This window comes from Meriones unguiculatus, chromosome X (assembly GCF_030254825.1).
Source record: "Meriones unguiculatus strain TT.TT164.6M chromosome X, Bangor_MerUng_6.1, whole genome shotgun sequence".
Taxonomy (NCBI): Eukaryota; Metazoa; Chordata; class Mammalia; order Rodentia; family Muridae; genus Meriones; species Meriones unguiculatus.
This window is the reverse complement of record NC_083369.1, coordinates 138,170,518-138,186,283: the sequence shown is the minus strand read 5'-3', so window position 1 is coordinate 138,186,283 and position 15,766 is coordinate 138,170,518. Positions and strand designations below refer to the sequence as shown.

Here is a 15,766-nt window from a genome sequence, read left to right as displayed (position 1 = left end):
TGTGTTTAGTCAGGGAATTTTCTCACAGCAGCAGAAAAAGAATTAATGGACATAGCATAGCACCACAGTAGGAGCTTGTGCTTTGGGTAGGCAGCAGAATAAGGATCAGAGCTTTGTGATGGTACAGCTCTGAGTGACCTTGAACAACTTCCTGAAGCTTTTCTTTGCTTATCTTCAAAATGAGGCTAGCAACAGAGCTTCATAAATGAATGAACCAAGGAAGGTTCATGTGCTCCCTCTGGTTTATAGTCTTCTCAAGTCAATTCTACAGTACACAGAAGTATTTTTATACAAAAGTTTGTATCTCTTTCTTCCCTTTGGAAAGCACAATGAAGGTTACACCTGACCTTTCGCTATGATAAATATGGATCTCAGAGCAGCGTTAAAGACTTTAGGGGGCAAGATGACTTTATAAGCACTAGAGAGGGTACTTTACGCATTATAGATGAAGATAAAAAAGGACTTCACATTTGGAAAATGACTGGTAGCAACAGGGACTAGAAATTCTTGTCAACTTTTGATTAAGAGACCTCTAGTTAATTGGTGACATACAGCAAAACTATTTTCTCTCCATCTAAACATCCATCATAAAATTTCTAACACTTTCTCCAGAAACTTTTTCGGCTCTCCTTGCCTACAGAAGGCTCTGTCACCTACTAGCTGTGAGGCTGTAAGTAGCTCACTTCTAATTGCTAAGCGTCAATTTCCTTTGTGGTAAAATGACAATGAAATGACGCACAAAAGCATGAGCATGAATGTGTTTGCATTAGGTAGACTTAAGACATACTCAGGAGCAAACAAAAGGTTCTATGGGCCAAGTCATAACCTGGTAAGCCAAACTAAAGTTTCTGATGTGTAAGGAGGCAGTTGTGCAGTTGTGTATAACACAATGACATGGATTAAAAGGCCTTCAATGGACAACAATAGGTAGACGACGTGCTTGCTGCACAATCCTGATGACCTAAGTTCACTTACTGAAACCCATGGTGGAAGAGCAGAACCAACCTCTCCCACCACACACCATGGCATGTGCGCATCCACATTCACACACACAATAATGATAAATAATAACAATAATAATAAAATAAACATTCTATGTGAGGCAGGGAAGTAGTACCAAGTTCCTACCTGCAGTACTACAAAACCAGCTAGAACCGATGAAAGTGCTCAGGCTGTGTACTTGGGAATAGAGTTGGTAAGCAAATATACAATCCCTGACTTAAAAAATATTTAATTTAGGATTTTCCAAGTTAGTAAGTGTTCAAAACGTCCCACTAACCATTATGCTTTTCATTTTCAGTACAATAGTCTAAATTACATGAGATGGTCAACATTTTATCACAAAACAGGTCTATGCTAAATGGTTTGGGGTCCCTGTAACCTAACATAGGTATTCTGAACATACATGAGATAGGACAGGCTAAGATATAATGCTGAACAGGCCAAAAGTATTAAATGTATTTTCAATTTATACTACTTTCAACTTACAAAGAGTTCATGGGGAAATATTCCAGTCATAAATCAAGGCGCATTTGTGTAATATCACAGAATAGTACTAGGATAAGTCACGCTTTGGTACCACCTTTGAGAACTCTTGATAGCCACACTTCATAAAAATGTTATACCTCAAGTGTAAGAACTGGCTCCACATTGAAGGCCATAGGTATCAGTTTGTGATAGCCCTGAAGTATTCAAAAGGAAGAGGCCAGAGAGCTAAGAAGAAAATTTAAACTCAAAACTCAAAATAAACCTGCAAGACATAATCAAAAGCAAAGGAGGAAAAACTTAATATTAATAAAAAGATGATTAGCAAAAAAAGATCATTTCACCCCTGATAAAAATTAAAACAGAAAGGGGAGGGAGGGTGAGGTCGGGAGGGGAGAAGGGAGGGGCTTATGGGGGGATACAAAATGAATAAAGTGTAATTAATAAAAGTTAAATAAAAAAACTTAAATATTGAAAAAAAATTAAAACAGAACAAATTTAAAGTGCACAGTTCTGTCTACAACTCTCCAAGATAAAAGTAGGTAACTTGTGAAAGAAAAATTCAAGTGGCACATGCTGGCAAGGGTGTGGGGAAAGGGGAACCCTCCTCCATTGCTGGTGGGAGTACAAACTTATACAGCCACTTTGGAAATCAATCTGGCACTTTCTCAGAAAACTTGGAATAGTTCTGCCCCCAAATCCAGCTATACTACTCCTTGGCATATACCCAAAAGTTACTCCATCATCCAATAAGGACATTTGCTCAACCATGTTCATAGCAGCTTTATTCATAATATCTAGAATCTGGAAACAACCTAGATGTCCCTTAACTGAAAAATGGATAAAGAAATTGTGGTACATTTACACAATGGAATATTAGTCAGCCATTCAAAATAAGGAACTCATGAAATTTGCAGGCAAATAGATGAAAATAGAAAAGATCATCCTGAGTCAGGTAGCACAGAGCCAGAAAGACACACATGGTATATACTCATTTATAAGTGGATTTCAGTCATATAATACAAGATAGACATGCTACAATCCACAGACATAAAGAAGATATGTCTGATGGACATCTTAGGCTTCATGTGGGCCCTCTAGTCAGGCGAGTGGGGAATATCCCTGACAATGGACTATGTTGTCTGATTTTTGATCACTTCCTCCAGATAAGACTGCCCTACCAGGGCACTCGGGAGGAAGACTCCATCTTCATGTGAACAGATGAGCTGGGGTATCTGGGTAGGGAGGCTCCACTATTCTGAGGAATAAAAGAGAGGGGATAGAGGAGGGAGGGTGGGGCTGGGAGGAGAAGAGGGAGGTGCCAATGACCAAGATGTGTATTGAATTAATTAATAAAAACACACACACATACACAAACACCCCAAATAAAAGAACAAGAAAAGATATGATATGAGGTAACTTACAGGCTCCCATACTTCCAGTCCCTGGGGATCTGATGAGCTCTTCTGGCATCTAAGTGCTACTGAATTCATTTGCACATAGCTCCACATAGACACTCATATACATGATTAAAAAATAAAAACAAATATTTTTTTCTATGCTGTACACAGTTAAGCAGAGTATTAAGTTGGAAGATGATCATTTCATCTGGGGCCAACCCATTACTAGAAATAATAAATGTGCTGAAAGATGTAGAATAAATAATATGCCCAAGTGGCATTCAGGAAGAAATAAACAGAAAAGCAAAACCCATGGAGAGATGGCTCAGAGTGTTCTAAAATTAAATACACGATTTTCCAGATGGAAAATGTACACTGTCACCTGGCATAAGTAAACTTAAATCTACGACTAGTCACATCACAGTGACATTGAAATAGAACATGGAGACGGATAAAAGCTTGAAATAGAACATCGAGACTACAGTTTTCAGAGCTTACCCCAGAGAAAAGGCAGAATCACTCCAAAAGAACCCAAACTAGATTGGTGGTGGAATCTTCAGTGATAGCAGCGGCCCACTAACTGGCAGATAAGAAGGAGTTGATACAGTTTAAATGCTGGGGGAGAATAATCGACGGTCTAGAATTCTCACCATAGAAAAAAAACAGCATTTAAGAGCAAGGGCACTAAGTGTTTACGTATCCAGGGAAGTGGATGAGAATACCTAGGTGGCTTGTTTCCGTAAACTGTTGGTTTGAATCTGACAACTGCTAGAAATACTGTGCTAGAATAATTGTGATTACACAATGTCTCCATTTCTGAGTGCATGCTCTCTTAAAGTATCTTCCAACAGTCATTTTATTCTGGCAAAGCTCCAAATGACTTTTTAAAATTCTAGACATCAAATCAGAGGGCTTTCCCCCTGTTGTCTACAATGTTTGATTATTTTTAAAAAGTGCACTTTTCTTAAAACTGCATTTGTCCCACCACAACAGCCTCATTTAAACTTCTACCAATCCCTACGTACTGTACCACCAAATTCTTAACAAAGCAGAGAAGAGCTGTCTCTGTTACAGCATTTCCAGGGCTGTAGGTCCACCAAGCAGGGGAGAGCAGGGGGAAATGGCTTAAGCCATCCTGTCCCTCAACTGTGCTTTATAGCTTTACAGCTACATCTTTAATGCAACACAGACTCAAATGCCTTCATACTAGGACCTACCCCATCAAATCCTCTCATGTTGCAGAAGAAGAAATAGGTCCAAGGGCAGAATTTACACAGTTCCTCCAAGGTTACAGAGTTGTATAGTAGGAGCACTAAGGATAGCCCACAGATAGACGCCTTGGTGTTAGCCAATTTAACAATGTTGTATAGCATCATCCTAGATAAAGAGAAATGCTTGGTTTGTATCTTCTTTACCTAATCACTGAAATTCTCGTTAACATATTTCTGGCCTATATTGAAGCACAAAACAGCCACACATGGGAAAAAATGAAAAGTGGCATCTTAGGTGACAAATTTTGTAAATGCACTTCAGAATAATTTAAGTTTCTCATAAATAAAAGATACCTCTTCTAAAATTCTTCAAAGTTTCATATGTAACAATCTCCCTTCTCCTCCTCCCTCTAACTCTTCCCATGCCCAATAATTGTCAAATTCAGGTCTTCTTACTCTTTGATTATTACACATGTGCGCACACACACAGAGAAACTTATAAATACCATCTCATGAGTTCCTTCAGTGGTGCACATGTGTACACGTGTTTAGGGCCAAACACTTGGGACTGGGTAATCTATTAGTCTATTAGAAGGCTTGTCCCTGTAGAAGACTGACTCTATCTATCTGTTTTTCTTTCTTTCTTTTTCTTTCTTTCTTTCTTTCTTTCTTTCAACAGCCTTTAATTGCCTGTATACTTCATCTAGGGCTAGAGCAATGTGAGTTTTCCCCCACCAACGATGGCATGTCACCATGTCTACTGGTGCTATCACTTTTCAGGTCTTGTTTAGGCAGACATGTTGCTGAGATTTCAAGGGTACAGCCTCCCTGTCATACACACACACACACACACACTACTATGCAGCAGATATCCTGGTCCTCTGTCTCTTATAACCTTCCCTCTCCATCTTCCTGAATGTTCCCCTAGCCTTAATTAGTGTGGGAAGTTGTACTATAGATGTATCAGTTAGGACTGAGCATCACACAGTAAGTTGTCCGCATTGACCAGTTGTGGCTTCCCATAATGGCCTATGCTGTTTAAGGAGGAAGAGGAGGAGGAGAAAGCTTCTTTGAAAGGGGTAAAAACCATACTTATCTGTGGGTAAATGAGTAAGTATTTAGAATGTAGTTAGAAATTATATGGTTTAGGAAAATAACAGTAGTAGGTTCTCAAGGTTTTATGGCCTCACCAACCATAGGTAGTAGGGTAGATTTACAGTATCAGACATGAATTCCCTTCTATTGAGAAGACCTTAAGTCAGATTAGACAGCTGTTGGTTACACCAGGAAATAATGCCATTATTGTATCTTTCAGGATTTCTTGATATTCTCGTCACTGTTGTAGTCCATAGGCATTACAGCTGGGTAAGACTACTGATCTACTTTCTCCCTTGGAAGTTTCTATGACTATGAGAGCTAGTCTTCACGAAGGAGGCTTCTAGGTCAGATCCAGCTCAATTCCTCTAAGTTCTATGTCCAAAGTAAATGGTGTCATCAGCAACAGGATTTTGCCTTCAATTTCTGGGTAGCAACCAAGGGTAACAGCAATAGCCTATACCGCTTTGAGAGTCTATAAAATATTGCACTTAATGAGGCAACCCAGACCAAAAGTCAAACACCGTACATTCCTCTTATTTGTGGATTCTAACTCTTAAATTTTTAGATGTCAGTGTATAACATGGAGTAACTATAGATACAAGGAAAGTAAAGAGGCAATGGGGTAGGGGAGAAGGAGATCTATAGATGAAATAGTAAGATACTAGTGCTAAGAAGAGGGAAATGAGAAAAAGGTAAGGGAGGGGCCTTAACTGGGTAGGGAGGATGAAAGACAATCTTAAGGAGAAGGAAATAGATGAATAATACTAAGGATGTTTTTTTAAAGCTTTAAAGAATCATATTATTTCATGCTTACTTAAAATTACCTATTTTATATGTAAGCATATGTATATATGTGTGTGTATAGTTTAGATGAAGTTATGCCACTTGAGGTGACAATGCTCCCCCCAGAAGCCATAAACTGTCTAAAAAAAGCCCCAGTGACAGACATGAAAAGCCTTTCAAATTGTCAAATAAAAGATACTTCTTGATACATATTAAATTTATATATTAAGAACTAAAAATCAAGAAGTGAAATGTACTGTGGAAAGCTGATAAATGTCAGTTTGAATAGTGGTGTAATGAAGGAGTAGGCGGTGGTGTCTTGCTGTGTATCTGACTAGCCTTTTCTCTGTCTTCTTCCAGCTTCAGCTGAATTTGAAATGGCTGGTAGGAGGCTGAGAAGGACTCTGGAAGACCCACGCCTGAAGTCCTCTGTGGGCAGTATTCAAGGACATCAAGGATCAATGTGTGATTTAAGCTTTAATAGCATTTCATTTACAAGTGCAGGTGCTCTTCTATTTGGGGCATAGATGTTTAGGATTGTGATGTCCTCATGATGGATTTTTCCTTTGATGAGACTGAAGTGCTCCTCCTCATCTTTTTTGGTTAATTTTGGTTAAAAGCCTATTTTATTTACTCTGAGGATAGCTACCCCAGCAGGTTTTCTGGGTCCGTTTGTTTGAAAAACATTTTTCCAGCCCTTTATTCTCAGGTAGTGTTTATTGTTGTTGACCAGCTGTGTTTCTTGGATGCAGCAGAATGTTGGATCCTGTTTCCACAACCATTCTGTTAGTTTGTGTCTTTTTATTGGAGAGTTGAGTTCATTGATGTTGTTAGATAATAGTGACCAATGAATGTTTGTTCCTTTTATTGTGGGGTTGGTGGTGTTGCTGTGTTTCAATGTATGTTTTCTATTAATTCTTTTTTGTAAAGTTATCTATATCCTGTGTTTTCTTGGCTGTAGTTGATTTCACTGGATTGGAGTTTTCCTTCTAGTATCTTCTGTAGGGCTGGGTTGCTGTGTAGATATTGTTTAAGTTTAGTTTTGTCATGGAATATTTTATTTTCTCCATTTATGTTGATTGAAAGCTTTACTGGGTATAGTAGTCTGGGTTGACATCTATGGTCTCTTAGAGTCTGCATGACAACTGCCCAGGCCCTTCTGGCTTTCATAGTTTCTGTTGAGATGTGTGGTGTGATTCTGATAGGTCTACCTTTATATGTTACTTGGCCTTTTTTCCCTTGCTGCTTTTAATATTTTTTCTTTGTTCTGTAGATTTAGTGTTTTGACTATTATGTGACATAAGAAGTTTCTTTTTTGGTCTAGTCTATTTGGTGTTCTGTAAGCCTATTGTATGTTAATGGACATTTCTCTAAGTTGGGAAATTTTTTTTCCATGATTTTATTGAAAATATCTTCTGGACCTTGGAGCCTGGAATCTTTTTCATCTATTCCCATTATTCTTAGATTTCGTCTTTTCATGGCATCCTTGAATTCTTGGATGTTTTGTGTTTGGAACTTTTTTTATTTTACTTTTTCTTTGAGAGATGTATCAATTTCTGCAACTGTATCTTCAACATCTGAGATTTTCTCTTCTATCTTTGTATTCTGTTGGTGATGTTTACCTTTGTGGTTCCTGATCTTTTCTCTAAGTTTTCCAGCTCCAGGGTTTTCTCTGTTTTGTTTTGTTTTTTTTTTTTTTTTTTAATTCTAATTCTGTTTTCATGTTTTGCACCATTTTCTTCATCTGTTTGAATGTAGATTACTGTTTGTCCATGATGGCCTCTATTTTTTTTTTTTCTTGTTTCCTCTCTATATACCACTACTTATGCCTCTATTTGTTTGGCTGTATTTGCCTGTATTTCTTTGAGAGCTCTGTTCCTTTCCTCTTTATGTGTCTCTAATAACTGGATAAGCATAGCTTTAACATCATTTTCCTGTTTTTTCTATGAATTAAAATATCTATTGATTTGGGGGCTTATGGTGAAGCCATGATGTCCTGATTTTTGTTGGATGTGTTCTTGAGCCAACCTCTAGCCATCTGCTTATCCGTAACCTTCATTGTTTGTTCCTGCAGTCTGTACTTCAGATTGGGTCTGTCTGTCTCTGGGTTTGAAGTATTCTTCAGGAAGTTGAGAAAGGTCCACCGGTTTGAGAGTAGATGTTGGTGTTTCGGCTGTAGCTAAGTGAGGAAGGTCATAGCCACATATGCACAAGCACAGACATGTGTGTGGAAGTGTGCCTTGAGGGACAGGGTGTTAGAGCATGAAGATGTCTGCAAGGATGGAGCTTAAGCACGGGAATGGGTATGGGTGCTGGTGCTGTTCAAGGGTACAATGCACATGTGTGGGTGCCCTGAATACCTCAGTGGCCTATAGGCCTGTTGTGCTGTCCTCCTGGCTTTCAGATCTGTCTGGGCTCCAGGAATTGTTTGCCTGGACTCCACTGGTAGAGCGACAGAACAGGGCCTTCAATGTTGAGAACACTGTCCCAAGGATCGTTATGTTGCCCACAGTTGGGTTGTGGGTGGGAGGGATCTGATGTCTGGCTGCTGGTGTAGAGAGAACGTGGATCTGGGACTCTGCATGCCCTCACTTGGAGGTGCGCTCACTCACTTGCTGGCCTAATCGGAAGGCACAGGGGTTCCCCCTGTTCTCTACTCTCAGATTTGGACCCACAGGGGCAAATGAGAGTGTAGGAGATCTGTCAGCTCAGTGGTATGCACTGTTCGTCCACCAGGTAGGGAGACCTGTACTTGGGGTAGCAGCCTCTGCTGTCTCAGTCACAGAGCACGGAGGATCCTGCTTGGACTAGCTGCCACCAAACTGCAGTCACAGCCCTGGGAGGCCCACCTGTGAGGTTTTGGTCACGGAGCACAGAGGCTGGTGCTTGGGGCAACCACTGCTGCCTCTGCCAGGCAGAAAGGCCGCTGCCTGCTGTCTCTGCCAAATAAGGAGACCCGTGCTTGGGGCAAGGGGAAGTGCAGGGGAGTTGAATGTTCGCCACCCTCAGTCCCTGGAGACATCCACCGTTGACCTGAATACAAACTGTCCCAGCTCACGGGTTGTCTCCTCTAGCCCAGGAAGCCTCAATGTGGATGTTCTGGTTTCACCTGCCCCTCCATTCACCAATTTAGGAGTTTCGGATCCTGTGTCCCTCAGATATGGTGTGTGCTAGTTGCCACCATCTTGGACACACACCCCCGCTAACTACTTTTTTTTTAAACTGGATTTTATGGGCTGGAGAGATGATTGGCTCAGTGATTAAAGTGTGCACTGTTCTTTCAGAGGACCCAAGTTCAGGTCCCAGCACACATATGGCAGCTCACAATCTCCTGTCATTCCAGCTCTAGAGGATCCCACACCCTGTTCTCACCTCTGCTGGCACCTGCACTCATATGTACAAACCCACATATAGATACACATAATTAATAATAAAACCAAGTTTTAAAACTGAGTTTTCACTGTGACACAGAAGCTACAACAACAAACACATACACATATATATGTATGCATGTATATATATATATATATATATATATATATATATGCATGTATGTATGTAGGTATACAGCCCAAACTGAGAAAAGAAATACAGAGAGCTCATGTGTCTGTTGTACAGACACAGGCAGTTTGAGTCAGTCTTCCGTGCACTGTATAAAGTTGAATGTGTTACGTACTAAATATGTTATAGCAAAAGTCTCAAAATTTTGTTTCACTACTTTTTCAATTTATGGAGAAAGAATCCATGAAAATTTAAAATTAGTAACATTCTGTGCTGCCTGTGTTAAAAATTTTCTTGTTATTTCATCTCAGATATTTGAAAGTTACCAATGAGATAACACCTCATTTTTGCTTTTCTAATGTTGTTGAAATGGAACCATATTTTCATTTTGAATGTTGTTGAAATGGATCTGAGGGCCTTTCACAGGCTAAACAAGTGATCCACAACTAAAATCTAACCCCAAATTCCATGTTATTCTCTTAGAAATAGGTCTAGCATTGCTAAAGATGAGTTCACTGAACGAAATTGTAATACTAGGCTCTCCCTCACTGTGTCTAGACAGAACTCTCTCCTTCAAGAACTACCGCTCTCCCATAGCCTGGTAAGCAGTAGAAGTGCTCCTCATTGTCCCCTCCAGAATATGGACTGGAGCTCTCTTCCCTGAAATCTGTCTTCCTGAATCCTGGGTAGTCCCTTGACTGTCCTGGGATCTCCTAAACAGCTGTTTCTTTGCACTGGGCTTTTCCTCTACAGTACAGCTCTGTACCCTTCAGCTACCTTAAACAGAAAGGTTCTCCCATTTCTTCAATGGTTACTCCATTGTTCACCCTCCTCATTGCATGAGTCTTCTTAGTCTGGAGGTAAAAGGCATTAAGAGGGCACTCTTTCCTCCATGCCTTCACTTCCAGTGCTATTTTAGTAATCAAAACCTAACCATAAGGGAGCACTTGGTGTGAGAAGTAGGGAAACAAGTGCTACCAAAAGGCAAGATCCTAGGCAATTCATCTAGGGGAAGCCTTAACACATCAACTATGATACTGATACAAAACCTAAAAGATAATATTTGATAGACACAAAAATTTTTCCTTAGTAAATAGTCCTTAGTAAATTTTCCTTAGCAAACAGTCATATAAATGTGGTGGCTCCACTACAATTTCCATTAAGAAAACTGGCATGAGCTCGATACTTAGCTACTAAAACAATGATAACCCCTTATCAGAGTATTGACCCATATGGCAAATGCAAACTCTGTGGATGGCGTTTTTCTGAATTTATATGTGAACTAACAAATTTAACTTTACTCAACACTGTTCTGTGTGAAAGAGTTTACTCTAATTGCCTTTTGATTATTTATGCTATGAATAAATCTTTTCAATATTGAATGAAAATAAAACACATCCTGGACTGGGCCTTGCCCTGGTTTCAGGAAAATGAAGAACCAAAGCATACAATCCATTCTTCACTTAGTACTGAATACTTGGAAAAATATGAGAGTTGTTTCTTTGAATTTAGTCCCTTTTCTAACTCTGGAGCCCCATATGCATAACCCAAACCAGATTTTCATATCAGTATGGTACTTGGTGTAAGAAGAGCCAGATAAAGGGCACTTTTTGCTAAAAAACTGTAATTAATCTCTCACAAATGATTAAAGTACTTTCAGCTTTTTTTGTTTTGTTTTCTTTTGTTTTGGGTTTTGTTTTGCAGTGCTGAGGGTGGAGCCTAGGACCTTTGTATATGCCAACCAAGTAGTCCACTACTGAGCTACGTCCCCAGCCCTAGATACACTTTTGTTCTATATAGAACATACTGAGAACATGGAAGCATTTTACTCCATGCTTTTAAAGATAGTATTCCTTTGTAGAAGATAAAACATTTTCTTGTTGGTTGCAGTCTTGTCTTATTCATATTATGTAACAAAAATTTTAAATCCAAAAATAATCTAGGAAATTTTAAATCTCATTTAGAGCTACTAATAAATGGATTCATTTAAATTATACCAGGCTCACTGCCTTCTCCTTTAGGTGCCTGGTGGTGCTACTGCAGTCCAAACTGTATAAAATTGTCTCTACAGATATGTTTCCATAGTCATGGATATATTTCCAAGGTCAGATTGATGGTCCATTTACAGCAAAAAAAAAAAAAAAAATCAAAACCATTTAAGAGAGTAAAAGAAAAATTCAGAAATGTTTAAGTTATCTAAATCTGCTCTGAGGTGATAAAAATGATCTCATGAGAGAGTGAATAAGAAGGAGCGGAGAAGTGAAGAAGAAAATAAAAGAAACTGAAAACCTGGACAATTTGAAAGTTCAGTCCAATGCCTGTAACAATCAGCTTTCACTTTCAATTCTTCAAGAGAGGCTATTAGTTTACCATGTAGAATGTAACTTTAATCACATAATGTAGAAACGTGGTAGCAGATGAGAGCAATTTGGCAGCATTCAAAGCAGGACTTTAAGGTGGGTGTTCTAGTGTTTCCTAACCACTAAGCCCTTGGAACATTAATAAGTGTTTTAGAAATAAAACGATGGTTGGAAAAGCTAGGAAACTGTCAGCTTTAACAAAACCGATCTTTGTTTTGTGCTTTGCTATAGGAGTTCAAAGCCTTTAGTGGGTTTGTGTGCACTGTCGATCTCCTAGAGGAGTTAGGCAAAGCAGCTTGCAAACTCATCTTACCACAAAGCCCTATTAATATCTCCCAGATTGTTTCACCCCAAGTAGCTTTAGAAACACTCTGATGTCACATGCAGATGGCTTTTTAGCTGTTTCTCGTTTGGCATGGCACAAAACTAAATACAACCACATGCTTATTACCCAGGAGTTTATATATTACATAGATGTGTCTCACTTACAGTGAACAAAGGGGAGCAAGAGGAGGGAAGTGGTCTAGGATTTTTCTACCTACATTCCTCACACACCTGCTTCTCTAGTTTGAAATCCGAAAGTTAGGGCTGAATGCTGGACACAGCACTTACACCAGTCTGGGAGATCTGGTAGACAAGGGGACAGACTTATTCATTAATATCGACTTAAGAATTCCAAGTCTCCCTGTCAAAAACCTCCATCACTAAGTCCCTAGCAGGCAAGATGCTCTGGGCAACCAGCTCAGATGTCAGTTCTACCTAGTAGCAGCAGTGCTTTCCAGATAAGCGTCCCAGAATTCTTGCTAATGCTACTGTGATCAAGTCCAGGTTTGCTGTTGGTACAAAGTAGGACTCTCAACTTCTTTTTGCCTTCTACAGGCGGATGTGCAGAAAGTCGCAGTTACAAGCAAGCACAACAGTTCCACTGTCTGTCTTGATGTACATATAGACACTTAGACTCCCAGGATTGAGAGAACTAGAGGATGCGAAGACGTTAGTTTGGAAGGAGATCTACCATTTACTAGCTATGCATCCTTAGTAACTTGCTTAACCCTGGCATGCTCCGATTTCCTTGACAATAAAAAAGAACAATATTAGTATCTATTTCGTAAGGTTTGGGGGATGAAATTATGCATTAAAAGTAATTAGTGCAATGTCTGGTCTGATGCAGATGCTCAATTAACACAGCTAATACTTCTGAATGAGAACGAATTACAACAAAGGAAACACTTGGGATAGAACTAAGGTTTGGCATTAGACAAACAGCAGGGACTCAATTACCACTTCTTAATAGATCCATTTCTCTTAAAGCTAGTGCTGAATTCTGAAAAGGGAGTTCTCACTTGTTTATAGGCAGATCAGGAATAACTGGGCTGTTTATTACCCTTCAGACTGAAGCAAGAAGCCAATACCTCATGAAATTTGTATCTCCTGAATGAGTAGTTGCTAAAGACCATGTAATTGTCTGAAGGAAGGACAAGCAAATGTTACAAATGGCTTCCAAGACTGATCCCAACAGTTGCCACATAGAAAAGTATGACCTGGTCCACACAGAGCAGCAAAATAGAAACCGTGACTCTCTGTAGCACCATTTCCCAACATTTTTCACCAACAGCAAGAATGGCTCTTTAAAGACAGAAGTTTCCTCAGTAGTAATAATGAATTACCAACAGCACTATAAACAATACTACATAAATTTGCTGCCCATTCTTATTTTCAAATCTTGATGGGTAAAAGTGGCACAACGAATTTACAGGTAAAACAGATTCTGAATACACATTCTTCCTTTAGAGCTCTTTAAATTAATTAATCTGAGTGGAAAAAGAGCATCCTTAAGAAAGTACTATAGGTAATCCCTGCACTCATGGAGGCAGAGGCAGGTAGATCTCTATGAGTTCAAGGCCAGGCTGGTCTACAAAACCAGTCCAGCATAGCCAGCAGTGCTGTTACACAGAGCAACCCTGTCTCCAACAAAACAAAAAAGAGAAAACGTGCTATGGACCAAAACCACAACACTAACACCATGCTAATGGTCACTTATTTTCAGTAAACGTGGAATTAACAGAGCTCTTAAACTGCCAATGAACATATGGTCACTCAGACTGCATGTACTATATAGAGCACTCGTTTCCCTTGATCCCAATTACAGACACTCTCCTTCTGCAGCTCTTTGTGTAGAAAAATCATACACAGCTGTTAAGAACCAAAACTGAAAGTGTGGCTGTGAGCTTACTAAAGAAACTCTCCTTTTCACATGAGACTGTGAGGCTATCTGAATGAGGAGAAATAAACTGCTCTCTGTTTTCTTAATCCAGAAATTAGTTGACGACTCCAATGTGGTGATCAATCCTTGCAAAGCAGCATAGTAGTAGGACAACAGTGTGCAGAGATCAAATATGTCACCTACCTGTGTTGGACATGGTCTTGGAGGAAGTGCCGGTGGTGGGGGTAGCAATCCTGAGTTAGTAGCTAAAAAAGAAAAAAATACTGTTAAGAACCACTTTTCCATAAAAAGGCAAAAGAATGTTTTCAACTAATAATAGTGATGGCATTTAACATGTTTATGTTTTTAAATCCCTTTGAAGGCTTATTTTTTACTAAGTTTACAGTATTCACAATACCAAAATTATACTATAAGCCAGCAGATAAATAGATAATGAAACTGGTGTGTACACACAATAGAGTCTTATTCAACAATAAAGAAAAAATACCTTATGCAGTGAAATACGTGCAACTAAAGATCACCTTATTAAGTTTATGGATTCTAGATTGTATATAGATATATAAAGCCATGGAAGTAGAAAAGAAACTAAAGGAAGAGCACAGCACCACAGAAGGGGTGAAAGGGAAGAGGACTAACAGTAAAGAAGGGGAGGGGGGCGAACATGGTCAAAGGACATGACACACTTGAAGGAAAGAAATGGTCATACAATATACAAGGAATATACTCCAATGGAAAAAGAATGTATGCTATTTCCAATCCCCTTTTCATCTTCATGTTACACAAAATTCAAGTATTTACATAAGTGGCGATGATCAAGATAGGATAAAACAGTAAAGAAACCTTTCTTTTTTTAACCAAAAGACTGGATTTAGCATGCAAAATATGGTGGAGTCTTTATTCTGATGCTAATTACTCGGTTTCAAATAAACCAGGTTCAAACAAATTGGGCCAGAAAGAACCTTCTTTGGGGTCTTATATTTCTCACTCACTTCCAGTTGTCACTGCTCATTAGCTTAGTGCATAGGCTGCAGAAAGGGAGGGGGCCCTATGGAAATTGAATGACCAGCAGTAGAAGAAAACAAAACTAGTGGGTTGACTATACTTATTTCAAAGATTTCTTTTTTTCCTTCTCTCTCTCGCTCTGTTATTATCAAAGATAATTAAATGTGTTTCTAAAATAATCAGGCCACATCTGAAAGATCTTTTGAAAGAAGTTGAAGTCTAACATTTTCTTTAATTTTATGTGTTACAGAAAAATATGAGGATGCCAAGAACATCTGAATTCTAACTTAACAGTGCAAATAAACAGCTCCTATGGAATTATAACAAAATCTATGACCACATGCAAGAAATGAGTTAGAGCCATACAGTGGCAAGTTAAACCAGAATCTTTACAAACTACAATGTAACAATACATAGTTTATTCAGAAGTCTGTTATAACTGCGCCAATACTAGACAATGTCCTGTGCCTTAAAAACAAGAGCCCTCCACAAGGCTCAGGGACCATAACAGAAGACAGAAAAGACTAAGAGCCAGAGGTTGGGGAGAACTGGAGCAAAATGGCATCTTCTAGACATGAAAGGGCCACTACACTCATGAACTCACAGCAGCCAAGCCAGTCAACATTCCAGCATCGGGGAGGAGGTCAGGGGAGGGGCTTGCTCGTGAAGAGCAGTTGATGGTAGTAGATGGCTTCTTGAGGA

The 15,766-nt window shown here is 39.2% G+C and overlaps 1 protein-coding gene across 8 annotated transcripts in view; it reads right to left on the bottom strand.

Annotated features, from left to right (window-relative positions):
* Reps2 (RALBP1 associated Eps domain containing 2) overlaps nt 1–15,766 on the bottom strand; it is a 262,097-nt gene that overhangs the window by 46,567 nt on the left and 199,764 nt on the right. For all 8 annotated transcript variants that reach the window (XM_060375349.1, XM_060375348.1, XM_060375347.1 and 5 more), the window contains one exon: nt 14,246–14,307. In XM_060375349.1, the coding sequence (XP_060231332.1) occupies nt 14,246–14,307 (62 nt within the window). The remainder of the gene's footprint in view (nt 1–14,245; nt 14,308–15,766) is intronic.